At 46.5% G+C, this 21,615-nt stretch overlaps 1 protein-coding gene across 6 annotated transcripts in view; it reads left to right on the forward strand.

Annotated features, from left to right (window-relative positions):
• NCAM1 (neural cell adhesion molecule 1) overlaps positions 1–21,615 on the forward strand; it is a 533,904-nt gene that overhangs the window by 412,940 nt on the left and 99,349 nt on the right. For 3 of the 6 annotated variants that reach the window (XM_030220520.1, XM_030220521.1, XM_030220523.1), the window contains exon 18: positions 3,977–3,979. The exons of the other annotated variants lie outside the window; for them this stretch is intronic. In XM_030220520.1, the coding sequence (XP_030076380.1) occupies positions 3,977–3,979 (3 nt within the window). The remainder of the gene's footprint in view (positions 1–3,976; positions 3,980–21,615) is intronic. 6 annotated transcript variants of the gene reach the window in all.

Consider the following 21,615-nt stretch of genomic DNA (forward strand, 5'->3'; position numbering starts at 1 on the left):
TTGCACCAAAGTTCATAAGTATTGCCATACTTGGAGAGACCAAAGGTCTATCAAGCCCAGCATCCTGTTTCCAACAGTGGGCAATCCAGGTCACAAGTACCTGGCAAGATCCCCAAAAAGTACAATACATTTTATGCTGCTTATTCTAGAAATAAGCAGTGGATTTTCCCCAAGTCCATTTTAATAATGGTCTATGGACTTTTCCTTTAGGAAGCCAGCCAAACCTGTTTTAAACCTTGCTAAGCTAACTGCTTTTACTACATTCTCTGGCAACGAATTCCAGAGTTTAATTACATGTTGAGTGAAGAAATGTTTTTGTTTTAAATTTACTACTTTGTAGCTTCATTGCTTGCCCCCTAGTCCTAGTATTTTTGGAAAGAGTAAACAAGCGATTCACATCTACCTGTTCCAGTTCACTCATTATTTTATTGATGTCTATCATATCTCCCCTCAGCTGTCTTTTCTCCAAGCTGAAGAACCCTAGCCACTTTAGCCTTTCCTCGAAGGCTTAAACCTCTTTATGTGTAGTTCCGCAAAACTGTCGCATTACCTTAACCACTTTTACATCTGGCTCAAGCACCTCCTTCAGTGCTGTAACTGCCTATCATCTGCAGATATGTCATTCAGGGGGTCTTTTATGAAGTGGAGGTAAGCCCAAAACGGGCTTACCGCTCGCTAATCTGGAACTACCGCCGGGCTACCACAGCAGTCCGGCGGTAGTTCTATTTTTGTGCAGCGCTGCGTACGCCTTGTAGCGCTATAGAAATGCTAAATAGTAGTAGTAGTAGTTCCCACTCCCAGCCCGTGCCACGTCTGGCGCTACAAAACTATTTTAATTTTTGTAGCACCGATGTTTACCCGGCGGTAATCACTGCCCAGCTACCACCGGGTTAGTTCCTCCAGAATGGCTGCAATGCAAGTGCTTCACTTGCTGCATGGCCATTTCTTTAAAAAAAACAAAAAAAAAAAGACAGCCTTTTACCCACTGCAGTAAAAGAGGGCCTCAGGGCATGTCAAAAACGTGCGGCTTGGTAAAAGGACCCCTCAATTTTACTGATTGCCAAGTTCATGAGAGTGCTCTAGCATGCCAAAGTTTTGGTTTCTTGCGACCTAAATGTGTTGCTGACTCAACTTAAGAATTTTCTATTTAAATCTATTGAGTCAGCACCTCTTAAATGTCTCACTTGGAAAGGCCTGTCACATTGGTGCACAGAGTCAGTGAACTATAGGTGTAGGTGTCATATTTTCCATATCTCCAGTTTTATCACCATAGATTGGTTGTAAGGACATAACCAAAATTTATGTTCTTATCTACTTTTTAGGATCTTCTGGGCACTTTGCCACTGTCAGAGACATGACGCTGTGCTCAATAGACTTTGGTCTGACTCAGCTTAGCTTAATTTATGTTTCTACCCAAGGTGGTCATCCTTTCAGATAGAGTGGCCCATAGTCCTTAACATCTTCTTTCCAAAACAGTATGCTTACAGTGAGAGGGTAAGTAAGTCCTGGCTTTTTACCTAAAAGTATGTAGTCCTAGCGCTAATCAGTACATTAATTTGTTTCCTTTTGGTTCTAACAATCTGGGAAAAGTGGTGCTAAAAAGGACTAGCAGACTACATCGTTCAGTTTACCCTCCAGGATAAGATAAAGACACTGGTTTCATCTTTCACTTGCGTTTGTCCTATTCCATTGGAAGAAATCCTAAACAGGTACTGCATGGGCTTCTATTCACATGTTCACATCACAGCCAGTCTTGGAGAGACGGTGCTTTTGGTCAGGCAGTTCTTTTTAATTGAAGGGCAATACCTCCTCACTGGTTACCTATATAAAAATTAAACTGGACTTGTTAGACTCATCCCTCAGCTTTGGGATTCCCCACTAGTATAGCTGATTTCCTTCTGCTTGTCAGTGGAGATAGTGAAGACGCTTACTTGTATCAGGCAGGATAAATCATGTGTGCAAGCACACTCTTCATCCTGGGGAGTCAACCCCTAAGCTCTAGTATCAGACTGAGATGAAGAGGAATGCAGTTTCTGTATGTGAATGTATGCATACCTGAAAGTCTTCTTAAGCTGTGAGAGAGCAGGGTCCATGTCAGCATTGTTGAATAATGTCACTCCCTAGTGCACTCACAGGTGAGTAATTCGGCTGTATTTGCCTTTCAAATCCAATGACAAGACAAGTTAGAAATTGGGGTTTAGAGGCCATCCAGAAAATACAGGGAAAAGTTGGATTGCATTTATTTTCTCCATTTTGAGTGTGTATAGAATTTTAACAGCTATTGGATTTCAGCATACTCAAATTTAATGTTTTTAGGTAACACAGTTGAGATTCCTCTATCAGGAACTCAGTTCCAGCAGGCAAAAGGGTAGATTATTTACCTAAGTGTATCTATTAAGCTGTGGTAAGCACTAGCACACACTTACCACAACTTAAAATGGCTGTGCGCTCAAGTGTGTTCTGGTAAGTTCCAAGTCTGAGTGTGCTAATTGGTGCACTAATATTTTTTTTTCTACTCAGGAGGGCAGAGAGTGGTTGATCCTGCGCTAATTAGTTAATGCAGCTACATTACTTTGCACTAATTGGTTAGCACAGGAGATTACCACATGAGCCCTTACCACCTACAAAATAGGTGTCGGTAAGTGTTCACGCAGTAATTGTTTTAAATTAGAAAAAATAGAAAATAGGCTGTGGTAAAAATGGCCTTAGCACGCAGGAAAAGCCTGCATAAGGGAACGCTAAGGCCACAGCATAGTAAAAGGGACCCTTTATTGTTTACAGGGAACTTTAATCTACAGCAGGATTAATGTTCACTGGGAAACATAAATGGTGCTTTAATTATAGTTGTTGTCAAATATTTTCTGTCTTCTGATTAATACTGTGATAGTGGATTTCCCCTTACTTGCAGCTGGTCTTTTGATTCTGGACACATTATGAGCCTTTGATACACATGATAATTCTGTTTTTGTTTTTTTTGCTACATTTCCAAGGTGGGCTTCTCCTTAGGGGTGTAATTGTACAAATGCTGTCACTGGAACGCCTGTTAGAAAATGTGAAAAAAAATGGATTTCATATTTATGACCATCCTTTGAAAATGAAGCAGTAAAACCCAGCACCGGTTTCCCAGCTCTTTGAATGAGAACTATTATGTATCTTCATAACTAGGGCAGAGCTTAACCTTTCAGAACTATTGTGATAAATTTAAGCAATATTTGTTGTCCAGCCAGGTATTTGACTGGGTATTAAGTCTGATTCAACTGGCTCTCCAGTGATCTTATCTCAAACGTGAAGCACCTCCTGCTTCTAGGATTATCCATTTTGCACCAGCGGTGACGGAACAGTCAGCAACAATCAGCATGTCATCCTTTTGCTTCCCAGCTTTCTCTTTTAACTGATGTAAAAATTTTTATTGTGTTGTTCTGCCTCCCCATCCCTCTCCCATAAGAAACCTGTTCTGTATTGATGTTGAGTTGAAATATGTGTTTAATGGACCCTGAACTGGAAACTACCAGTAATAACAAATACCTTCCTACGTTATCTTTCTGCAGCAGCCTCCTTGGGCAACAAACTTCAGTGAAACAATTTGCCACTAAAATACATGTTTTTTTCTGGTACCCTTTTAATTGCAATTAATTCACAGCTTTGATTAACATTTGTTGGTGTTTCATAACCAAATGCTTTTTCTGTAAGATTAATTTCTGTTGTTTTTTTTTTTTAATGTATACATAGGTTTCCAGGTTCTCCCTCCTTCCAGAATATGTCTTATATGTAGAGATACTGAATTTTGTTTGCATTTTATTTAATCTGTAACTCTGGTCGTTGATTATCCTAACCATTGTTTACATCAGTTTTTTAATTTTTTGTATTTTTCATGTGACCTCCACTTTCCTTTCAACCAATCATGTGCGTGCGTATTATATGACTTTTGTCATGTGGCTTGCATGGTGCTGATGATGTCGTCCACGCTGGTGAACAGAAGGTAAAATTCTTTGTTCTGATTGGTCAATTAGATTTGAGAGCAAAAATCCCCGATTAAACCAGAGAGCCTTCTGAAAATAATTCCTGGCATTTGCATTTGAAATTTTCCTTTTCATGAGTCACTGGGATGACAGACTTGTGACCTGCAGTTGCATGTATTAGAGTGCTAATTCAGCTCCTGCTTCTGTATGCATTGGAGTGAATTCCACAGTCCTCACTGGAACAGGCATATTGTTGAGAAAACTGATGGGTCAATCATTTGTTCTAGTCTAAAAACAGCCTCTATTCTGTGATATTTGTTGTAAGGGGGATGTAAAAAAGTTACACACAGGAGTAAATCTGCACATCATAGCTATGACAGCATTTCAGAGTACTGAAAAAAAAAAGTACACCAGCTATTGCATTATATCAAATATTTTCTAGGCTTTGGGGACAGGGACTTGAAGTATTTCCATTATGTCTTCTGGGTATTTTCTCACAGGAGGACCCAGTATGTTCTAAGCATGGAACACACACTTAATTTCCTTGCATTATACTCTTTAGTCATTGTAACATAGTAGATAACACAAATGAAAGCCGGTTGGTCCATCTAATCTGCCCAGTTACTTTATTTCCTGTATATCCACTTAATGATTAAAGATGAGGATTAGTAATACGGCAAATGATTGACTCTTGTAAGCAGCACTCTAACGACAAGAAAGAACAAACTTCTTGCAGTGACAAAATAATGAGGTGGTACCATGATACAATCTAGCAATGTTATTTCCTCTGATATCTTTTAATATTGGCATAGAGTGTACAAATGGAATCCCTTGGCCACTTCCCATTCTAACCTATGTGATCTAAAATGATGTTAACATATGGTTAATTAATAACTACCTATGTTAGCATTTACTAATATGAACAGGTGTTAGTGCTAATTTCTCTTGCCCCATAAGAGATGCCATGAGGCATAATTTTTAATGGGCGAACTGGTACTTTAAGCAATCGTGTTTGATTTATGCTGTTTGGTATCATTGCTGTTGAACCACAAAGGGCATCACTTACGGCAGCTGTTGACTTAGTATACAGCACCTCTGAGTTAGAAACATGACGGCAGATTCACATCTATAGGTGTTCATCTTTAAAAAGGAAAAAGATACAACACCCTTTCTTGAGGGGGGAGCGTATATTGAACTGTATGTTAATGCAGTTCTGGCAAACTCATCGTTTTAAGTCTGACCTTATGTTTCTTTGGCCATGAGAAGTTTTGGGTAAAGACCAGGGATCATTAATGCAGTCTGGATCCCTGGGAGGGAAAGCATAATCCGCTACAGAATATGGCTGATTTTTGGGTTGCTTTTGCCTCCTTAATTTGTTGTGATGCAAGGAACTTGCTCATGATACCCTCTCAGAAAAATAAGGAGATTTCATATGCAGGATGATGAAGGCAGGGTGCGAATGGTTGGTAATACCCAGGGAATAATGCCCCTTACAGTAAATGAATGGAAAGCCTCTGGTTCAGATTGGACCCTAACACTAACACCCGGTAACCTTTAAACACTGCCACATGCATGCAGGCGGTCCTCTCTCTTTCTTTTCCTCTCCTCTGGAAGCTGACTGGGCGACATCCCGAAGAAACCAGCAGTTGGCTGTCTTGCATTTGCATGTACACTTTTCATGTTCATTTGTTCTTGTCTCTTTGTGTTCTTATCCTACACCTCTTCCTGCTCCTTTTTCATGGTATGTTCTGCATTTGTTAAGCTGTAGGTGCATGTGTATAAACATGGCTGTAAATGGCATGATTTGGTCCCATTTATATAGTAGCTTTATGACATAGTGAAGTGGATTGAATTGTTTATTGCTGCCACAAAAAACAACAGAATTTGCTGCATGAAAAAATTGCCCTTTATATAGGTTGGCATATGTCATGTTAAAGGACAACAGCCTCTGAAGGCAGGTGTAAATCAATTGTAGAAACTGTGTCTCTTGAAAACCACGTTAGACTGGTTAATTTAGTCATTCCCCTTTGTTCTCTCAAGAGCAGAGTTCTTGCCTTTAGTAAGCAAAACATGTCATTCTAGAAGCTAAAGATATTCCATATCTTGACAAAGTAAGAGTCTTGCAAATGACACCCTGTTAGTCAGACAAAGCGTCTTCTACTAGCTCCATAAAGAAACACATTAAAAAGATGACTGTTAATAGAAGCACAGATAAAGCACTGTCTGGGAAATAAGGATAAAGCAGACAGAAAAAGCAGGATGGAAAAGGAAATCTAGAGTACATATGCATATCAGTAAATGAAAGCCGTGTTATGCCCACTGTATAAATGGGGCCCTTTAGTATTGTGTGTTTGTCAAGTTGTCATGCTTACTATCCTTCCAGCTGAGGGACATGCATGTAATGTCATGCATGTAAGATCATGCAAGATCATTCCAACACTCTAACCTACTCTATCACTTCTTTTTTCAGCTACTAAGAATATTAGAACTGATGACTGATGGACTAAACTTGCATTTTTAACATCTTCCTTCTTAGAGTGAAACATCACTAACACTTTATTATGCTGATTATTTTTTTTTACAGTCATTTATTTTGGATTGCAAGCCAAAATGAAAGTTTGAATCCCCCCTCCCCCTTTACCAGGAATGGTGCACCTTTAATTTACCAATATTAACATGATTTATTAGCTAACAATCTACTTACTGTTAATGTAGGTTCGGAGCATTATTACCTTCAAATCTCAATAAGATGGTAGTATGTGATTTCTAAACATTGTTCTCTTTCTCTTTAGATGTTGGGGTGTTATCATTATTTTGATTTTCAAAGGCATGAAAATAAATAGAAGTTTTGGATAACGCTGGCATTTCTGTTCTTAATTGCCAAACAAAATTAAAACTGAACTCAGCTCTCGGGCAGTGGTGGATAAGAGGATTGGGATTTATTTCCCTAAGGCCATGATCTGCTCTGTACCCCAAAGCTTTTGCCCAGAAAATGTAGCCATTTGTATGGATTTTAGTTATAGCAGTCCACTGTGAATATTTCTGAAATATTGTACTTTAGATGTACATATTTTTTTCTCAGAGGAAAAGCAGGATTGCAAGTCTTCACAGCACGAGTAACATGACCAACTGAGCCTGCACAGGAAGCTACTGCAGCTTAACAACCTTAAGGGACCCTTTTACTAAGCTGCGTAGGCGCCTATGCATGCCCAACACACGTCAATTTGGAATTACCGCTCGGCTGCTGCGTGGCCCGGGCGGTAATTTTATTTTTTATTCGCGTCCACTACGCACGCTAGAAAATAATTTTTATTTTCCAGCATGCGGCGCTAACCAGGCAGTAAAAGGTATTCTGCGCGTGTAGACCATTACCGCCCAGTTAACGCGTGAGACCTTACCGCTAAGTCAATGGGTGGTGGTAAGGTCTCAGACTGAAAATGGACACGCGCCAAATTTTCATTTTGCCATACCTCCATTTTCAGGCAAAGTTTAAAAAAGACATTTTTTACAGGTTCGCTGAATACTGGATCTGCGTATGTCCAAAACACACACCTACAACAGTGCAGGCCATTTTTCGGCGCACCTTAGTAAAAGGACCCCTAAAAGTTTTTTGAACAATGTCTTCACATTTGCAAGCCATTTTCCGACTGCTGCTATCTCACAGGACCTCCTCAGGCTTTGTCTTTCCATCAAGCCAGTTGGTCATGTGTCACAGAAGCTCATATGAAGATGCGTTTTTCCTTAAAAGAAATTCTGCCTTGTTGCTGTCATTCAGTGCTGATTTCCAGTAGCCCCGTAGGTGTTTTGTTTTTAAGTTTCCTTTATTTTTCATGCTCACCCTACTGAAGGCCTGAATGGAAAACCCTGGGCTGCTGGCCAGGGACTTTTCAAAATCAAGTTATTTGTTTTCACTTTAGCTATTTTTCTGGATGATGGGTCCCAAAAGAAAGCCCCCAGAAACTTTAAGAAGTGCACCCAGTGAAACAGACCACCTCCACCATGGATTGTGTTTACAGATGTCCTGAAGAGGTCTTCAAAGTTGTGAAAAGCAGTGCAAACACATTTTTGTCCTCAGTAAGTCCAGTCCATTGGCATCTTGAGCATCGGTCTCCATGGGTCCCAAAGCTGTGTTGGATTCTGAGGATATATCAGCAGTGAGAATGTGTTGATCACCTTGATAGAGGCCATTGGGACCAGTGAGTCCCATGCAAAGAAGAGGAAGGATTCATCCTTGACTTCACCAGTACCAATACCAAGGGCTTGTGATGCTGAACAGCGGGTGGAGGCTGGGGTGCATTGACATTGGGCATGCAGCAAAGGAGCACAGACAAAGGAGCAGGACATGCACCTTCGTGCATGTCCTGAGCACACTTCATTTTAAATCATGTTGCTAAATATGTATTTCTTTTCCGTATTGGCAACTATTATTTTATTGCCTAATAAACCTATGATATTCACTGAACTGATCTATGGGCAAAGGTCCACTCGACATGCCTCAGGAGCTGCCCTCAGGTGAGATCCTTATCCCTATTCCACTCAACATTTATGCTATACACATCCCCAGGATTCTACATATGACATCCAGATTTGATGCAACTTAATTGGCTAACGAGCTGTTAACCATCAATAACTGGATGATAACAACTGATTCTCCGAGGACAAGCAGGCTGCTTGTTCTCACGACTGGGTGACGTCCGCGGCAGCCCCCACCAATCGGAAAAAGCTTCGCGGGACGGTCGGCACGCAGGGCACGCCCACCGCGCATGCGCGGCCGTCTTCCCGCCCGTGCGCGACTGCTCCCGCCAGTTCCTTTTTTTTTCCGCGACTGGAGAGAGTTGTGCTTTGCCGCTCTCTCTGTTTTCAGCCGCCGGATTTCGATCGCGTTTACGCGGATCGTCGCTTTTCTTTCTAAAACTTCTTGTTTTTTGGTTACCGCCAGTTTCCTTTTTCAAAAAAAAAAAAAAAAAACCTGAGCGTGTGGAGCACGTGCTCCCCTTTTTCCCTCGCTTCTAGCGGGGACGCCACGTTGCGGCCTAGTGGTCGCTCGGTCGTTTCTTTTTCGAGGTGTGATTCCAGCCACCATTGACGACTTTGACTTCGCCGACGCGATTTTTCCGTCGATGTCCTCGAAGGTCCCGAGTGGATTTAAAAAGTGTGGTCGCTGCGGCCGGCCGATCTCGCAGACCGACACCCACGCTTGGTGCCTCCAGTGCCTCGGGCCGGAGCACAATATCAAGTCGTGTTCTCTGTGTCTCGGTCTCCGGAAACGGACTCAGGTTGCGAGGCAAGTTCTGCGGGACCGTCTTTTTGGAACTTGCGCCGGCCCCTCGACGTCGACCTCGAAGGCATCAGTATCGACGCCCGGCCCTTCGGTACCGGTATCGATGCCCGAGACATCGGCACCGATGGCAGCGACCCCAGGAGAACAGGTCCCGTCGGCCCGCCGGTCCTCCGGTGAGAGTGGAGGTGAGAGGCCGCGTGGGCAATCGGCCCCGGTCACTCCCTCAGCTCGTGGGCCGCGGGACCGAACCCTGTCTGACCCGGTACCTCGAGACCGAGGGGGATCGACCTCCTCCTCCTCCATGCCTTCCGGCGCCGGTGACGGGCATCGCAAGAAGGATAAGAAGCGTCGTCACCGGTCGCCCTCGGTGCCTCCGGATATCGGAGAGGAGGCGACGCCGAAGCGTCATCGTCGAGAGGAGAGGTCTCCGTCGGTGGTGGAGGTACCGACGCGTCGGGGTTCCGGCACCTCGGTGCCATCTCCTGGCCCCCATCAGCTTCTGCCGCCGACGCCCCTACCGGCCCCACCGCCTTTCCCGGCAGCGGGCCTGGACGAGTGCCTCAGAGCCATCCTTCCGGGGATCCTGGAAGGGCTGATGCGCCAGGCTGTGCCGGCGCCGGGGGTGCTTGCGCCCTCGGCGCCGATGACTGTGGCGCCGGCGAGCTCTAGCCCGGCGCCGGGGCCGTCGACACCGCCGCCGCTTGCGGCGCCGGTCTCGACCGCCACGCAGGTGGAGTCGACGTCGATGGAGGGAGCTCCGCCGGTGCGGGAGTCCACCGCTCGACGACACCGAGACCTCGGTGCCTCGACGTCGAGCCGGGCCCGGTTCAGGACTCAGCTACATGAGCTTATGTCCGATACCGAGGATGAGGACTCGTGGGGGGAAGAGGAGGACCCTAGATATTTCTCCTCAGAGGAGTCTACGGGCCTTCCCTCGGACCCCACGCCTTCACCGGAGAGGAAACTCTCACCTCCCGAGAGTCTCTCCTTTGCCTCCTTTGTGCGGGATATGTCTATTAGCATTCCCTTCCCCGTGGTCTCTGTGGAAGAGCCGAGGGCCGAGATGCTCGAGGTCCTCGACTATCCATCACCACCTAGAGAGTCCTCCACGGTGCCGCTGCACAATGTCCTCAAGGAGACACTGCTTCGGAACTGGGTGCGACCATTAACTAACCCCACCATTCCCAAGAAAGCAGAGTCCCAGTACAGGATCCACTCCGACCCAGAGTTAATGCGGCCACAATTGCCCCATGACTCAGCGGTCGTGGATTCTGCTCTCAAGAGGGCACGGAGTTCGAGGGATACCGCCTCGGCGCCCCCGGGGCGGGAGTCTCGCACTCTGGACTCGTTTGGGAGGAAGGCCTACCAATCCTCCATGCTCGTGACCCGCATCCAGTCATACCTGCTCTATATGAGCATTCACATGCGGACCTATGTGCAACAACTGGCGGACCTGGTCGAGAAGCTCCCGCCGGAGCAGTCCAGGCCTTATCAGGAGGTGGTCAGGCAGCTGAAGGCGTGCAGAAAGTTCCTGTCCAGGGGTATCTATGACACCTGTGACGTGGCATCTCGTGCTGCGGCCCAAGGTATAGTGATGCGCAGGCTTTCATGGCTGCGTGCCTCTGACCTGGACAACCGCACCCAGCAGAGACTGGCCGACGACCCTTGCCGGGGGGATAACATTTTTGGTGAGAAGGTCGAGCAGATGGTGGACCAACTGCATCAGCGGGAAACCGCTCTCGACAAGCTCTCCCACCGGGCGCCTTCAGCATCCACCTCCACAGGTGGACGTTTTTCCCGGGCCCGGCAGGCTGCACCCTATTCTTTTGCAAAGCGTAGGTACAACCAGCCGGCCCGAAGGCCTCGTCAGGCACAGGGACAGCCCCAGCGCGCTCGTTCTCGTCAACAGCGTGCGCCTAAGCAGCCCCCTGCGCCTCCACAGCAAAAGCCGGGGACGGGCTTTTGACTGGATCCACGGGAACATAGCCGCCCTAAAAGTGTCCGTACCGGACGATCTGCCGGTCGGGGGGAGGTTAAAATTTTTTCACCAAAGGTGGCCTCTCATAACCTCCAACCAGTGGGTTCTCCAAATAGTGCGGTGCGGATACGCCCTGAATTTGGCCTCCCTGCCTCCAAATTGTCCTCCGGGAGCTCAGTCTTTCAGCTCCCATCACAAGCAGGTACTTGCAGAGGAACTCTCCGCCCTTCTCAGCGCCAATGCGGTCGAGCCCGTACCACCCGGGCAGGAAGGGCAGGGATTCTATTCCAGGTACTTCCTTGTGGAAAAGAAAACAGGGGGGATGCGCCCCATCCTAGACCTGAGAGGCCTGAACAAATTCCTGGTAAAAGAAAAGTTCAGGATGCTTTCCTTGGGCACCCTTCTGCCAATGATTCAGAAAAACGATTGGCTATGTTCCCTGGATTTAAAGGACGCATATACTCACATACCGATACTGCCAGCTCACAGACAGTATCTCAGATTCCGCCTGGGCGCACGGCACTTTCAGTATTGTGTGCTGCCCTTTGGGCTCGCCTCTGCCCCACGAGTGTTCACCAAGTGCCTCGTGGTGGTAGCGGCCTACCTACGCAAGCTGGGAGTGCACGTGTTCCCATATCTCGACGATTGGCTGGTCAAGAACACCTCGGAGGCGGGAGCCCTCCGGTCTATGCAGTGCACTACTCGACTTCTGGAGCTGCTGGGGTTTGTGATAAATTACCCAAAGTCCCATCTCCAGCCAACGCAGTCTCTGGAATTCATAGGAGCTCTGCTGAATACCCAGACGGCTCAGGCCTACCTTCCCGAAGCGAGGGCCACCAATCTCCTGGCCCTGGCTTCACAGACCAGAGCGTCTCAGCAGGTCACAGCTCGGCAGATGTTGAGACTTCTGGGTCATATGGCCTCCACAGTTCATGTGACTCCCATGGCTCGTCTTCACATGAGATCTGCTCAATGGACCCTAGCTTCCCAGTGGTTCCAAGCCACCGGGAATCTAGAAGATGTCATCCGCCTCTCCACCAGTTGCCGCACTTCACTGCTCTGGTGGACCATCCGGACCAGTTTGACCCTGGGACGTCCATTCCAAATTCCACAGCCCACGAAAGTGCTGACGACGGATGCATCTCGCCTGGGGTGGGGAGCTCATGTCGATGGGCTCCACACCCAGGGTCTGTGGTCCCTCCAGGAAAAGGATCTGCAGATCAACCTCCTGGAGCTCCGAGCGATCTGGAACGCACTGAAGGCTTTCAGAGATCGGCTGTCCTGCCAAATTATCCAAATTCGGACAGACAATCAGGTTGCAATGTATTACGTCAACAAGCAGGGGGGCACCGGATCTCGCCCCCTGTGTCAGGAAGCCGTCGGGATGTGGCGTTGGGCGTGCCGGTTCGGCATGCTCCTCCAAGCCACGTACCTGGCAGGCGTAAACAACAGTCTGGCCGACAGACTGAGCAGAGTCATGCAACCGCACGAGTGGTCGCTCCATGCCAGAGTGGTACGCAAGATTTTACGAGAGTGGGGCACCCCCTCGGTGGACCTTTTCGCCTCTCAGACCAACCACAAGCTGCCTCTGTTCTGTTCCAGACTTCAGGCACACGGCAGGCTAGCGTCGGATGCCTTTCTCCTCCATTGGGGGACCGGCCTCCTGTATGCTTATCCTCCCATACCTTTGGTGGGGAAGACCTTACTGAAGCTCAAGCAAGACCGCGGCACCATGATTCTGATAGCGCCCTTTTGGCCCCGTCAGATCTGGTTCCCTCTTCTTCTGGAGTTGTCCTCCGAGGAACCGTGGAGATTGGAGTGTTTTCCGACTCTCATCTCGCAGAACGACGGAGCGTTGCTGCACCCCAACCTTCAATCCCTGGCTCTCACGGCCTGGATGTTGAGGGCGTAGACTTCGCTGCGTTGGGTCTGTCTGAGGGTGTCTCCCGTGTCTTGCTTGCCTCTAGGAAGGATTCCACTAAAAAGAGTTACTTTTTCAAGTGGAGGAGGTTTGTCGTGTGGTGTGAGAGCAAGGCCCTAGAACCTCGTTCTTGCCCTGCACAGATCCTGCTTGAATACCTTCTGCACTTATCAGAGTCTGGCCTCAAGACCAACTCAGTAAGGAATCACCTTAGTGCGATTAGTGCTTACCATTATCGTGTGGAAGGTAAAGCCATCTCTGGAGAGCCTTTAGTCGTTCGATTCATGAGAGGCTTGCTTTTGTCAAAGCCCCCTATCAAGCCTCCTACAGTGTCATGGGATCTCAACGTCGTCCTCACCCAGCTGATGAAACCTCCTTTTGAGCCACTGAATTCCTGCCATCTGAAGTATTTGACCTTGGTGGCAGTTACTTCAGCTCGTAGGGTCAGTGAGCTTCAAGCCCTAGTAGCTCATGCTCCATATACAAAATTTCATCACAACAGAGTAGTGCTCCGCACCCACCCAAAGTTCCTGCCGAAGGTGGTGTCGGAGTTCCATCTTAACCAGTCAATTGTCTTGCCAACATTCTTCCCCAGGCCGCATACCCGCCCTGCTGAACGTCAGTTGCACACATTGGACTGCAAGAGAGCATTGGCCTTCTACTTGGAGCGGACACAGCCCCACAGACAGTCCGCCCAATTGTTTATTTCTTTCGACCCTAACAGGCTAGGGGTCGCTGTCGGGAAACGCACCATCTCCAATTGGCTAGCAGATTGCATTTCCTTCACTTACGCCCAGGCTGGGCTGGCTCTTGAGGGTCATGTCACGGCTCATAGTGTTAGAGCCATGGCAGCGTCAGTGGCCCACTTGAAGTCAGCCACTATTGAAGAGATTTGCAAGGCTGCGACGTGGTCATCTGTCCACACATTCACATCACATTACTGCCTCCAGCAGGATACCCGACGCGACAGTCGGTTCGGGCAGTCGGTGCTGCAGAATCTGTTTGGGGTGTAAATCCAACTCCACCCTCCAGGACCCGAATTTATTCTGGTCAGGCTGCACTCTCAGTTAGTTGTTCTTCGTAGGTCAATTTCTGTTGTACCCTCGCCGTTGCGAGGTTCAATTGACCTGGGTTCTTGTTTTGAGTGAGCCTGAGAGCTAGGGATACCCCAGTCGTGAGAACAAGCAGCCTGCTTGTCCTCGGAGAAAGTGAATGATACATACCTGTAGCAGGTGTTCTCCGAGGACAGCAGGCTGATTGTTCTCACCTACCCTCCCTCCTCCCCTTTGGAGTTGTGTTTCATATTTTATTGCTTGTCATTCAACTGGCGGGAGCGGTCGCGCACGGGCGGGAAGACGGCCGCGCATGCACGGTGGGCGTGCCCTGCGTGCCGACCGTCCCGCGAAGCTTTTTCCGGTTGGTGGGGGCTGCCGCGGACGTCACCCAGTCGTGAGAACAATCAGCCTGCTGTCCTCGGAGAACACCTGCTACAGGTATGTATCATTCACTTTATTGACGTTAATTGGCACTAATTAGGATTTCCATGAGCATCTGGCTGTGTGCTATTCTATAACGTTGGGCATCTAAATCCCATTATGGATAAGTGGCCATGGGAGGGGCATGGGCGGGTTAGGGGCGTCCCGAAAAGTTGGGCACACTGTGATGAAATAATGAGTCTCCACGCCCAGCTTGGGCACTGAGATTTACACCAGATTTCAGCAGCCGGCATTCTATACAGGACGTGCACCCTTTATAGAGTAGAGTTTACTGCCAATCTTTTCTGGTGTCAATTTTTGAGCGCCATTTATAGAATCCCCCCCACCCCTACACACACACACGCACACACACTTTGTGTAATTACTGTATTGGTCTTCTCAATATACACACTTTATGACAAGATTTAATAATTGAACCAAGATTAGACACCCTCTGGCCGATACTGAGCTGACGGCAGTCAGCGTTTTTATGTCCGCCGCTGGCTGTATTCCCAAATATTAAATATTGGGCCATGTCTTTTTAGGTTGGCTTCTAAGTGCAATATTCAGCCCTTGATCGTATAAGCTGAAACACTTAAAAGATAGGACTGCTATTTATATGGCCCAGTTTAAGCAGTTATCTTATGTGGTCAAGGGCTGAATATCGACACTTAACCACATAAGTACCAATTCTTCCCCGGAATGCCCACAAGTTAGCCAGTTTTGGCGCAGGCAGTAACAGTGAATAGTCAGTGGTGGTAACCAGTAAAGTGTCGCTGAATATTGGCGGTTAGCCACAGACAAACGATTTAACCATGCAGGAAAGGCTCTTGCCTGGTTAAATGACCAGTGTGGTGCTATTTAACTGGATAGTGCTGCTGAATAACAGCCCTATCTGCCTAAGCCGAAAACGATGCTGGGGTGACATTTAATTGGTTACGTTAGCCAGCCAAATAGGACCGCGTAAATAGCAGTCTTATCTTTCACTGGTTTAACCAGTTAAGACTGAGTATTGGCACTTAATGGGTTAATTGCCATGCGTCTGTACATGTCGGGATATTCCTGCCAGTGCACATGACCCAGCATTGAATATCTGGACATAAAACAGTCGGCAGTGGCAAAAAAAATCGCTAACCGCTGCCATCTGAATATTTACCCCATGATGTTTAACAGAAATCTGTCTCACTGAAGCCAGTATCTCATATTTAATCCAGATCACTCCCCCAGGCTTAACAACCGCTTTGGGAAGAGAAGACATGATTTAGCAGTTACTTATGTAGAGAATTTAGATCTTCTTAATCGGGAGACAATAAAATTTTTTAAACAACCTTTCCGTCAGTTTTGGGATTCTTAGTACTTTTACCACCCACCTCGGGCGACTCCAAGCACTGTGGGTGAATTACAGAACATTACTGTGTTTCATACATTAAGAGTCTTTAACCCCCAATTATTCTGGATCAGGTTTGTCCCAGTTCAGTCCTTGAGGGCTGCAAGCAGACTAGATTTTCATAATATCCCTAATGAATATGCATGAGAAACATAGGCGGTCGGTGGCCCAAGGGGGCGGGGTTATGGGTGGTGCCAGGGTGGGGCTTACATTATTACTACTACTACTATTTAGCATTTCTATAGCGCTACAAGGTGTACGCAGCTCTGCACAAACATAGAAGAAAGACAGTCCCTGCTCAAAGAGCTTACAATCTAATAGACAAAAAAAAAATAATAATAAAGTAAGCAAATCAAATCAATTAATGTGAACGAGAAGGAAGAGAGGAGGGTAGGTGGAGGCGAGTGGTTACGAGTCAAAAGCAATGTTAAAGAGGTGGGCTTTCAGTCTAGATTTAAAGGTGGCCAAGGATGGGGCAAGACGTAGGGGCTCAGGAAGTTTATTCCAGGCGTAGGGTGCAGCGAGACAGAAGGCACGAAGTCTGGAGTTGGCAGTAGTGGAGAAGGGAACAGATAAGAAGGATTTATCCATGGAGCGGAGTGCACGGGAAGGGGTGTAGGGAAGGACGAGTTTGGAGAGATACTGGGGAGCAGCAGAGTGAGTACATTTATAGGTTAGTAGAAGAAGTTTGGACAGGATGCGAAAACGGATAGGGAATCAGTGAAGGGTCTTGAGGAGAGGGGTAGTATGAGTAAAGCGACCCATAATTGTCTGACAACACACAGAAAAAAATAAGTATAAAGTAAAATAGTCACAATTAATACCTGATATTAAATTTAGATATGTATAATATGTCAAAGAAAAAAAGCAGTTGCTCAAAGCATATATTAACCAATGTATACTATTCAAAAATGATATCAATTATTAAACACTGCTATTTCCATCCATGGAAAATCCCAAAATGAAATGGGACATTAGTGAAATAGTGACATTAGTGAAATAACATCCGGCGACTAGACTTCACATCATAGGTGTCAATGATCTGCTCAGGGTTAATATCTCCAACAAGATCACTTTCAATGTTCAGTAAACATAAAGCTATCAGTCTTTCTTGACCCGTTGTGGATCTCAGCAAAATACTGAACTGGAAAGTTACCTCAAGAAGTCAGACTCAGCATGCAGCAGTACTAGAAAAATTAAAACTTAAATGCAAAATATCACAGATGCACATTTCCAAAAGCTGGCATATTCTGAATAAAATACTTTTTTCTACCTTTGTTGTCTGAGCATTTAGTTTTTCTATTCACTTTGATCCCAGTGTCTTCTGTTTTATGCAGTGTCTTCTTTCTATTTGATATTTTTTTCTCTCACCATGTCCACCATCCTCCTGTGTCCTTATGCGTCCTGTCTACCACCTGTAGCCCTGTCCCTATTCTTCGGTGTTCCGATAAAGCTCTTAAATTCAGCAGTTTTCCCTCCATCCATGTCCAGCATTTCTCCTCACTCCCCTCCATCCATGTGCATCTACTTCCCTCCCCTCCATCCATGTTCAGAATTTTTCCTCTCTCTCTCTCTCTTTTCCTCCATCCGTGTGCATCTCCTTCCTTTGTCTTTCCTTCCCTCCATCCCGGTCCGACATTTCTCCTCTCTTTCCTGCCCTCCACTCCCTCCATGTCCAGATTTCTCCTCTCTTCCATCCCCTCCATCCATGTGCATCTCCTTCCTGTCTTCTCTCCCCTCCATCCATCCATGTCCAGCACCTTCCCTCTTTCTCTCCTACCCTTCCATCCAGTGCCATCCCTCTTTCTCTCTCTATCCTTCCACCCATTACCCTCTCCCAATCCTTCCGTCCATTGTCTGTCTCTCCTTCCGTCCATTGTCTCCCTCTATCTCCCTTTCCTTCTAGACAGTTCTCTTTCTCTTGACCCTTTTCCATTCAGCATGTCCTCTCTCTCCTCATCCTTCCAGTGTTTTTCCTCTTTCGCTCTTTACCCTTCCATCCAGCGTCTTCCCTCTTTCTGACCCCTCCTTACAGCATTTTCCCTCTTTCTCCCTCCTTCCATTCAGCTTTTCTCCATCTGACAGCTAGGGTCTCCCCCAGTTTCTCCCCAGCAGCTTCTCTCTCCTGCCCATGTCCCCTCTTTCTCTCCCCATCTTTCCATTCATCTGTCTCTGTACCCCTCTTCCATCCAGCATCTTCTCTCTGGCTCTCACCTGCTCTTTTCCATGTCCCCTCTTTCTCTCTCTGACTCTCCTCTGCTCTTTTCCACATCCCTGGCTCTCCCCTGCTCTTTTCCATGCCCCCTCTTTCTCTCCCCATCTCTCTGACTCTCCCCTGCTCTTTTCCATGACCCCTCTTTCTCTCCCCGTCTCTCTCTGGCTCTCCCCTGCGCTTTTCCACTCTCTCTCTCTCCTCCAGCGTCCTCACTTCCTTACCGTTTCCAGCCATGTTCTTTCCCTCCAGGCCTCTCTGCAGCAGCGCTGACAGAAGAACAAAAAGAAGCGCGGGGCCGCAGCAGCCTTCAGGCATGCGCTGTTGGCTCTGCTGGTCCTCTGCCTCCGGAACGGGAAATTGACGTCAGCGGGGTCAGAGTACGGCAGAGCCGACAGCGCATGCCTAAAGGCTGCTGCGGCCCCGCACTTCTTTTTGTTCTTATGCTGGCTGTGGAGAGAAATAGCGGCAGCGGTTCAGTGCGGTGCTTGTTCCTGCCGCCGCTCAACAGAAGCGGCGGCGGCAGCAGATTTCAGCGGGACTCAAGTTGGGGCTACATTTGGAGGAGGAGGCAGGCGGGGAAGTTCACAGCTGGGCTCCAAGCCTCTTATACGGGGCGCCTATGATGAGAAAGACTGCATACAATGGATGTGGTGGGCATACAAATCTTTCTCATGCATATTCATTAATGATATCCTGAAAACCTGGCTTGTTTGCAGCCCTTGAGGACTGAACTTGGAAAAACCTGTTCTGGGTGATCTCACTATACATGTAGAGCATAATGCTGCATTATTGACTAGGGCTGTACCAGATATTCATATTCAATTCGATTTGGCCCCAAATTCATATTTGGCTGAATAGTGATTTAAAATCAAATACGAATAATCTGGGGCTCTACTGTGCTAAATCCTACTGAAATAAACACTTGCCCTCCGATATTCAAAGCTATTTAACCAGCCAGAAACGGCTGCTGACCGGTTAAATAACATTTCTGCTCCTGACCGCGAGTATTCAGTGCAAGATAATCGATTATCTCTGCTGAACTTTCGTGATCCGTGCCAAAATTTTAACTGGCTATATTGCAAGATAACCAGCATTATTTAGAGCTCACCGGTTAAGTTTAGTGGGCAAATGATACCACGTAACCGACCAACACTAAATATTCGCTTAGTCAGTTAATTTAGCGGCGACCAAAACCTCCCCAGATATTCAATGTGGGTTACTGGCCTGGCATTGAATATGCAGGGTCAGTGCTGACCATGGCACTTATGCAGGCTGCCTCCCGCCAGCTGAACATCAGCCCCCGATCTCTGATTTCACGTTGCTTCTTTTATTATTAGTTATGTTAAAACTCAGTGTTCATTATGTGCTTTCGGTATTTGTATTCAGCCGAATAATATTTTTCATTGTTTGTATTTGGCCAAATAGTAAAATATGCTATTCGGCACAGCTGTATTACTGCATTAGGTTTTCTTTCATTTACTCAAGACCTTGCTCTTGTCCAACATGTGATAAGCCCAACCCATAAGGCCGAACACACCTTGGATATAGTTTTCTCATCTGTATGTTCTTCTACCATATTGAATGATTTTCTCTCATTAGCCTTTCCATGGAGAAATTATTACTCAGGGGCCAATGCATAAAGCTTACTATGATTGCAGCGCTTGTTTTAGACCAGTTGGAGCCAGTCTAAAGCAAACATTATGTAGCGCCTATTACACAAAGAGGTTTTGAATGGCTTTAACTGCGTGCCATATCAGCTACTGAGAAACCCATGCAAATGTTGTACAGTGAGCTCATTAGTATTATAGTGAGCATCCCATGTGATGCACAGAAAGGAGCACCTACCTTCTATGTATAAAATTTGCTGGCAGGTCTGGAGCTGTCGGTAGTGTGAGGGCGACATGAAAAAAATCTCCACAAAAGAATTACAAAAGTCGTCTGCTCTATTCGCACAAATGGCGGAAGACACATAGCAGTTATCACCAGAAATTGTTTGACAACCACTCACACTCTGGCACTACAGGAAGCTAAAAGGCAATTTTTTTGACTCAGATTGAAAAAATGCCACATTCTGGGAAGTCAATCTTCCAAAACAGCTTACCAAACCCTCTACTTAGGCACATTACACTTCTTATATCAGCAGATACACTGACACAGTTTTTCTCAAGTAAGGTCATAAGTTACAACAATCTTTTCTAATGCCTTTGACCTGACACTGAAATCTCTAGATGACTTGCAGGAAGTCACTGACTAGCACTTTTGCTATGTTTACATTATTGTCTCATACTTCAATTTCAAGCATAATACAATCAATTTGGCTCACAACAGCTACACACGATACAATACCTTCCAGATTTATAAAAAATGTTTGAGTGTTTACCAATGTCTTCTTATTTTTAAACTGGTATTCACTAGTCTTTAAAATGGCATAGTACCCTCAGTGTGGAAAGATACTTATCCGCCCCCAATTAAAAAATTTAACACTAGGCAATTGTTTCTAATCATCATCCAGTAGCAAATCTTCCTTTTTTATCCAAAATAGCTGAATATTTAGTGGCAGAACAGTTAGGTGACTGTGTTAAAAAGATTACATCCCAATCAATCAGGCGTTTGTAAATCACACAGCACTAAAACTGCTTTACTCACTTTATATACATATTCATAGACTCACATAGACCAAGATAAAGTTGTTATTTCTTAGTGTCAGCTCCACCGTTTCTTCACAAATGGGGTGTTATCCCTTCCTACCAGCAGGTGGAGGTAGAGAAACTGAATTCTGCCAGTGACATCACCAGCATAACATAGATGCTTCCTGGAATAATCCAGTACTTTTCTCTACTATCAGCAGGTGGTAGGTCATGCTGATAGTGCGCCTGTCCTTGGCCTAGCTCTGCTGGCTGCGGCCACACAGCGTAGTCGAGCCTAACAGTCACTCCCAGGTCACAGCGTCAGGATTGTACCTGGTTGAGCTTGGAGCTTGACTCTGCAGACCCAGTCGCTGCTCAGTAGTGTGGGTCCCCATCCCCCCACCCCTCTTGCAGTTCAACCTGTTTGGTTGTGCTCTCCCTGCAGCTCCCACACTTTCCAAAAGTTCTCGCAACAGCAGCACATATATACACACACAAACACACAAAAATCAGTTGGCCTATCTAGCTTTATGCCCTTTGTCAGGGACTAATGCTATTGTAAAGAACTAAGTAGGGAATTTCCCTCTAAGTGCACCCAGACAGCTGGGGGAAATATGCCGGAGCCCCGGACTGAGGTAGACCAAGGCAGTCAGGCAAGCCCTTGTGTGTTGGCCTCATGGTAGGTTTCTGGCCGGCACAAGCTGCGCAGTCTGCAGCGCCAGCAGCTGAGCAGGGATAATGGATCAGTTTTATAGTGTGTAAATGTGGTTCA

Source organism: Microcaecilia unicolor, chromosome 12, assembly GCF_901765095.1.
Source record: "Microcaecilia unicolor chromosome 12, aMicUni1.1, whole genome shotgun sequence".
Taxonomy (NCBI): Eukaryota; Metazoa; Chordata; class Amphibia; order Gymnophiona; family Siphonopidae; genus Microcaecilia; species Microcaecilia unicolor.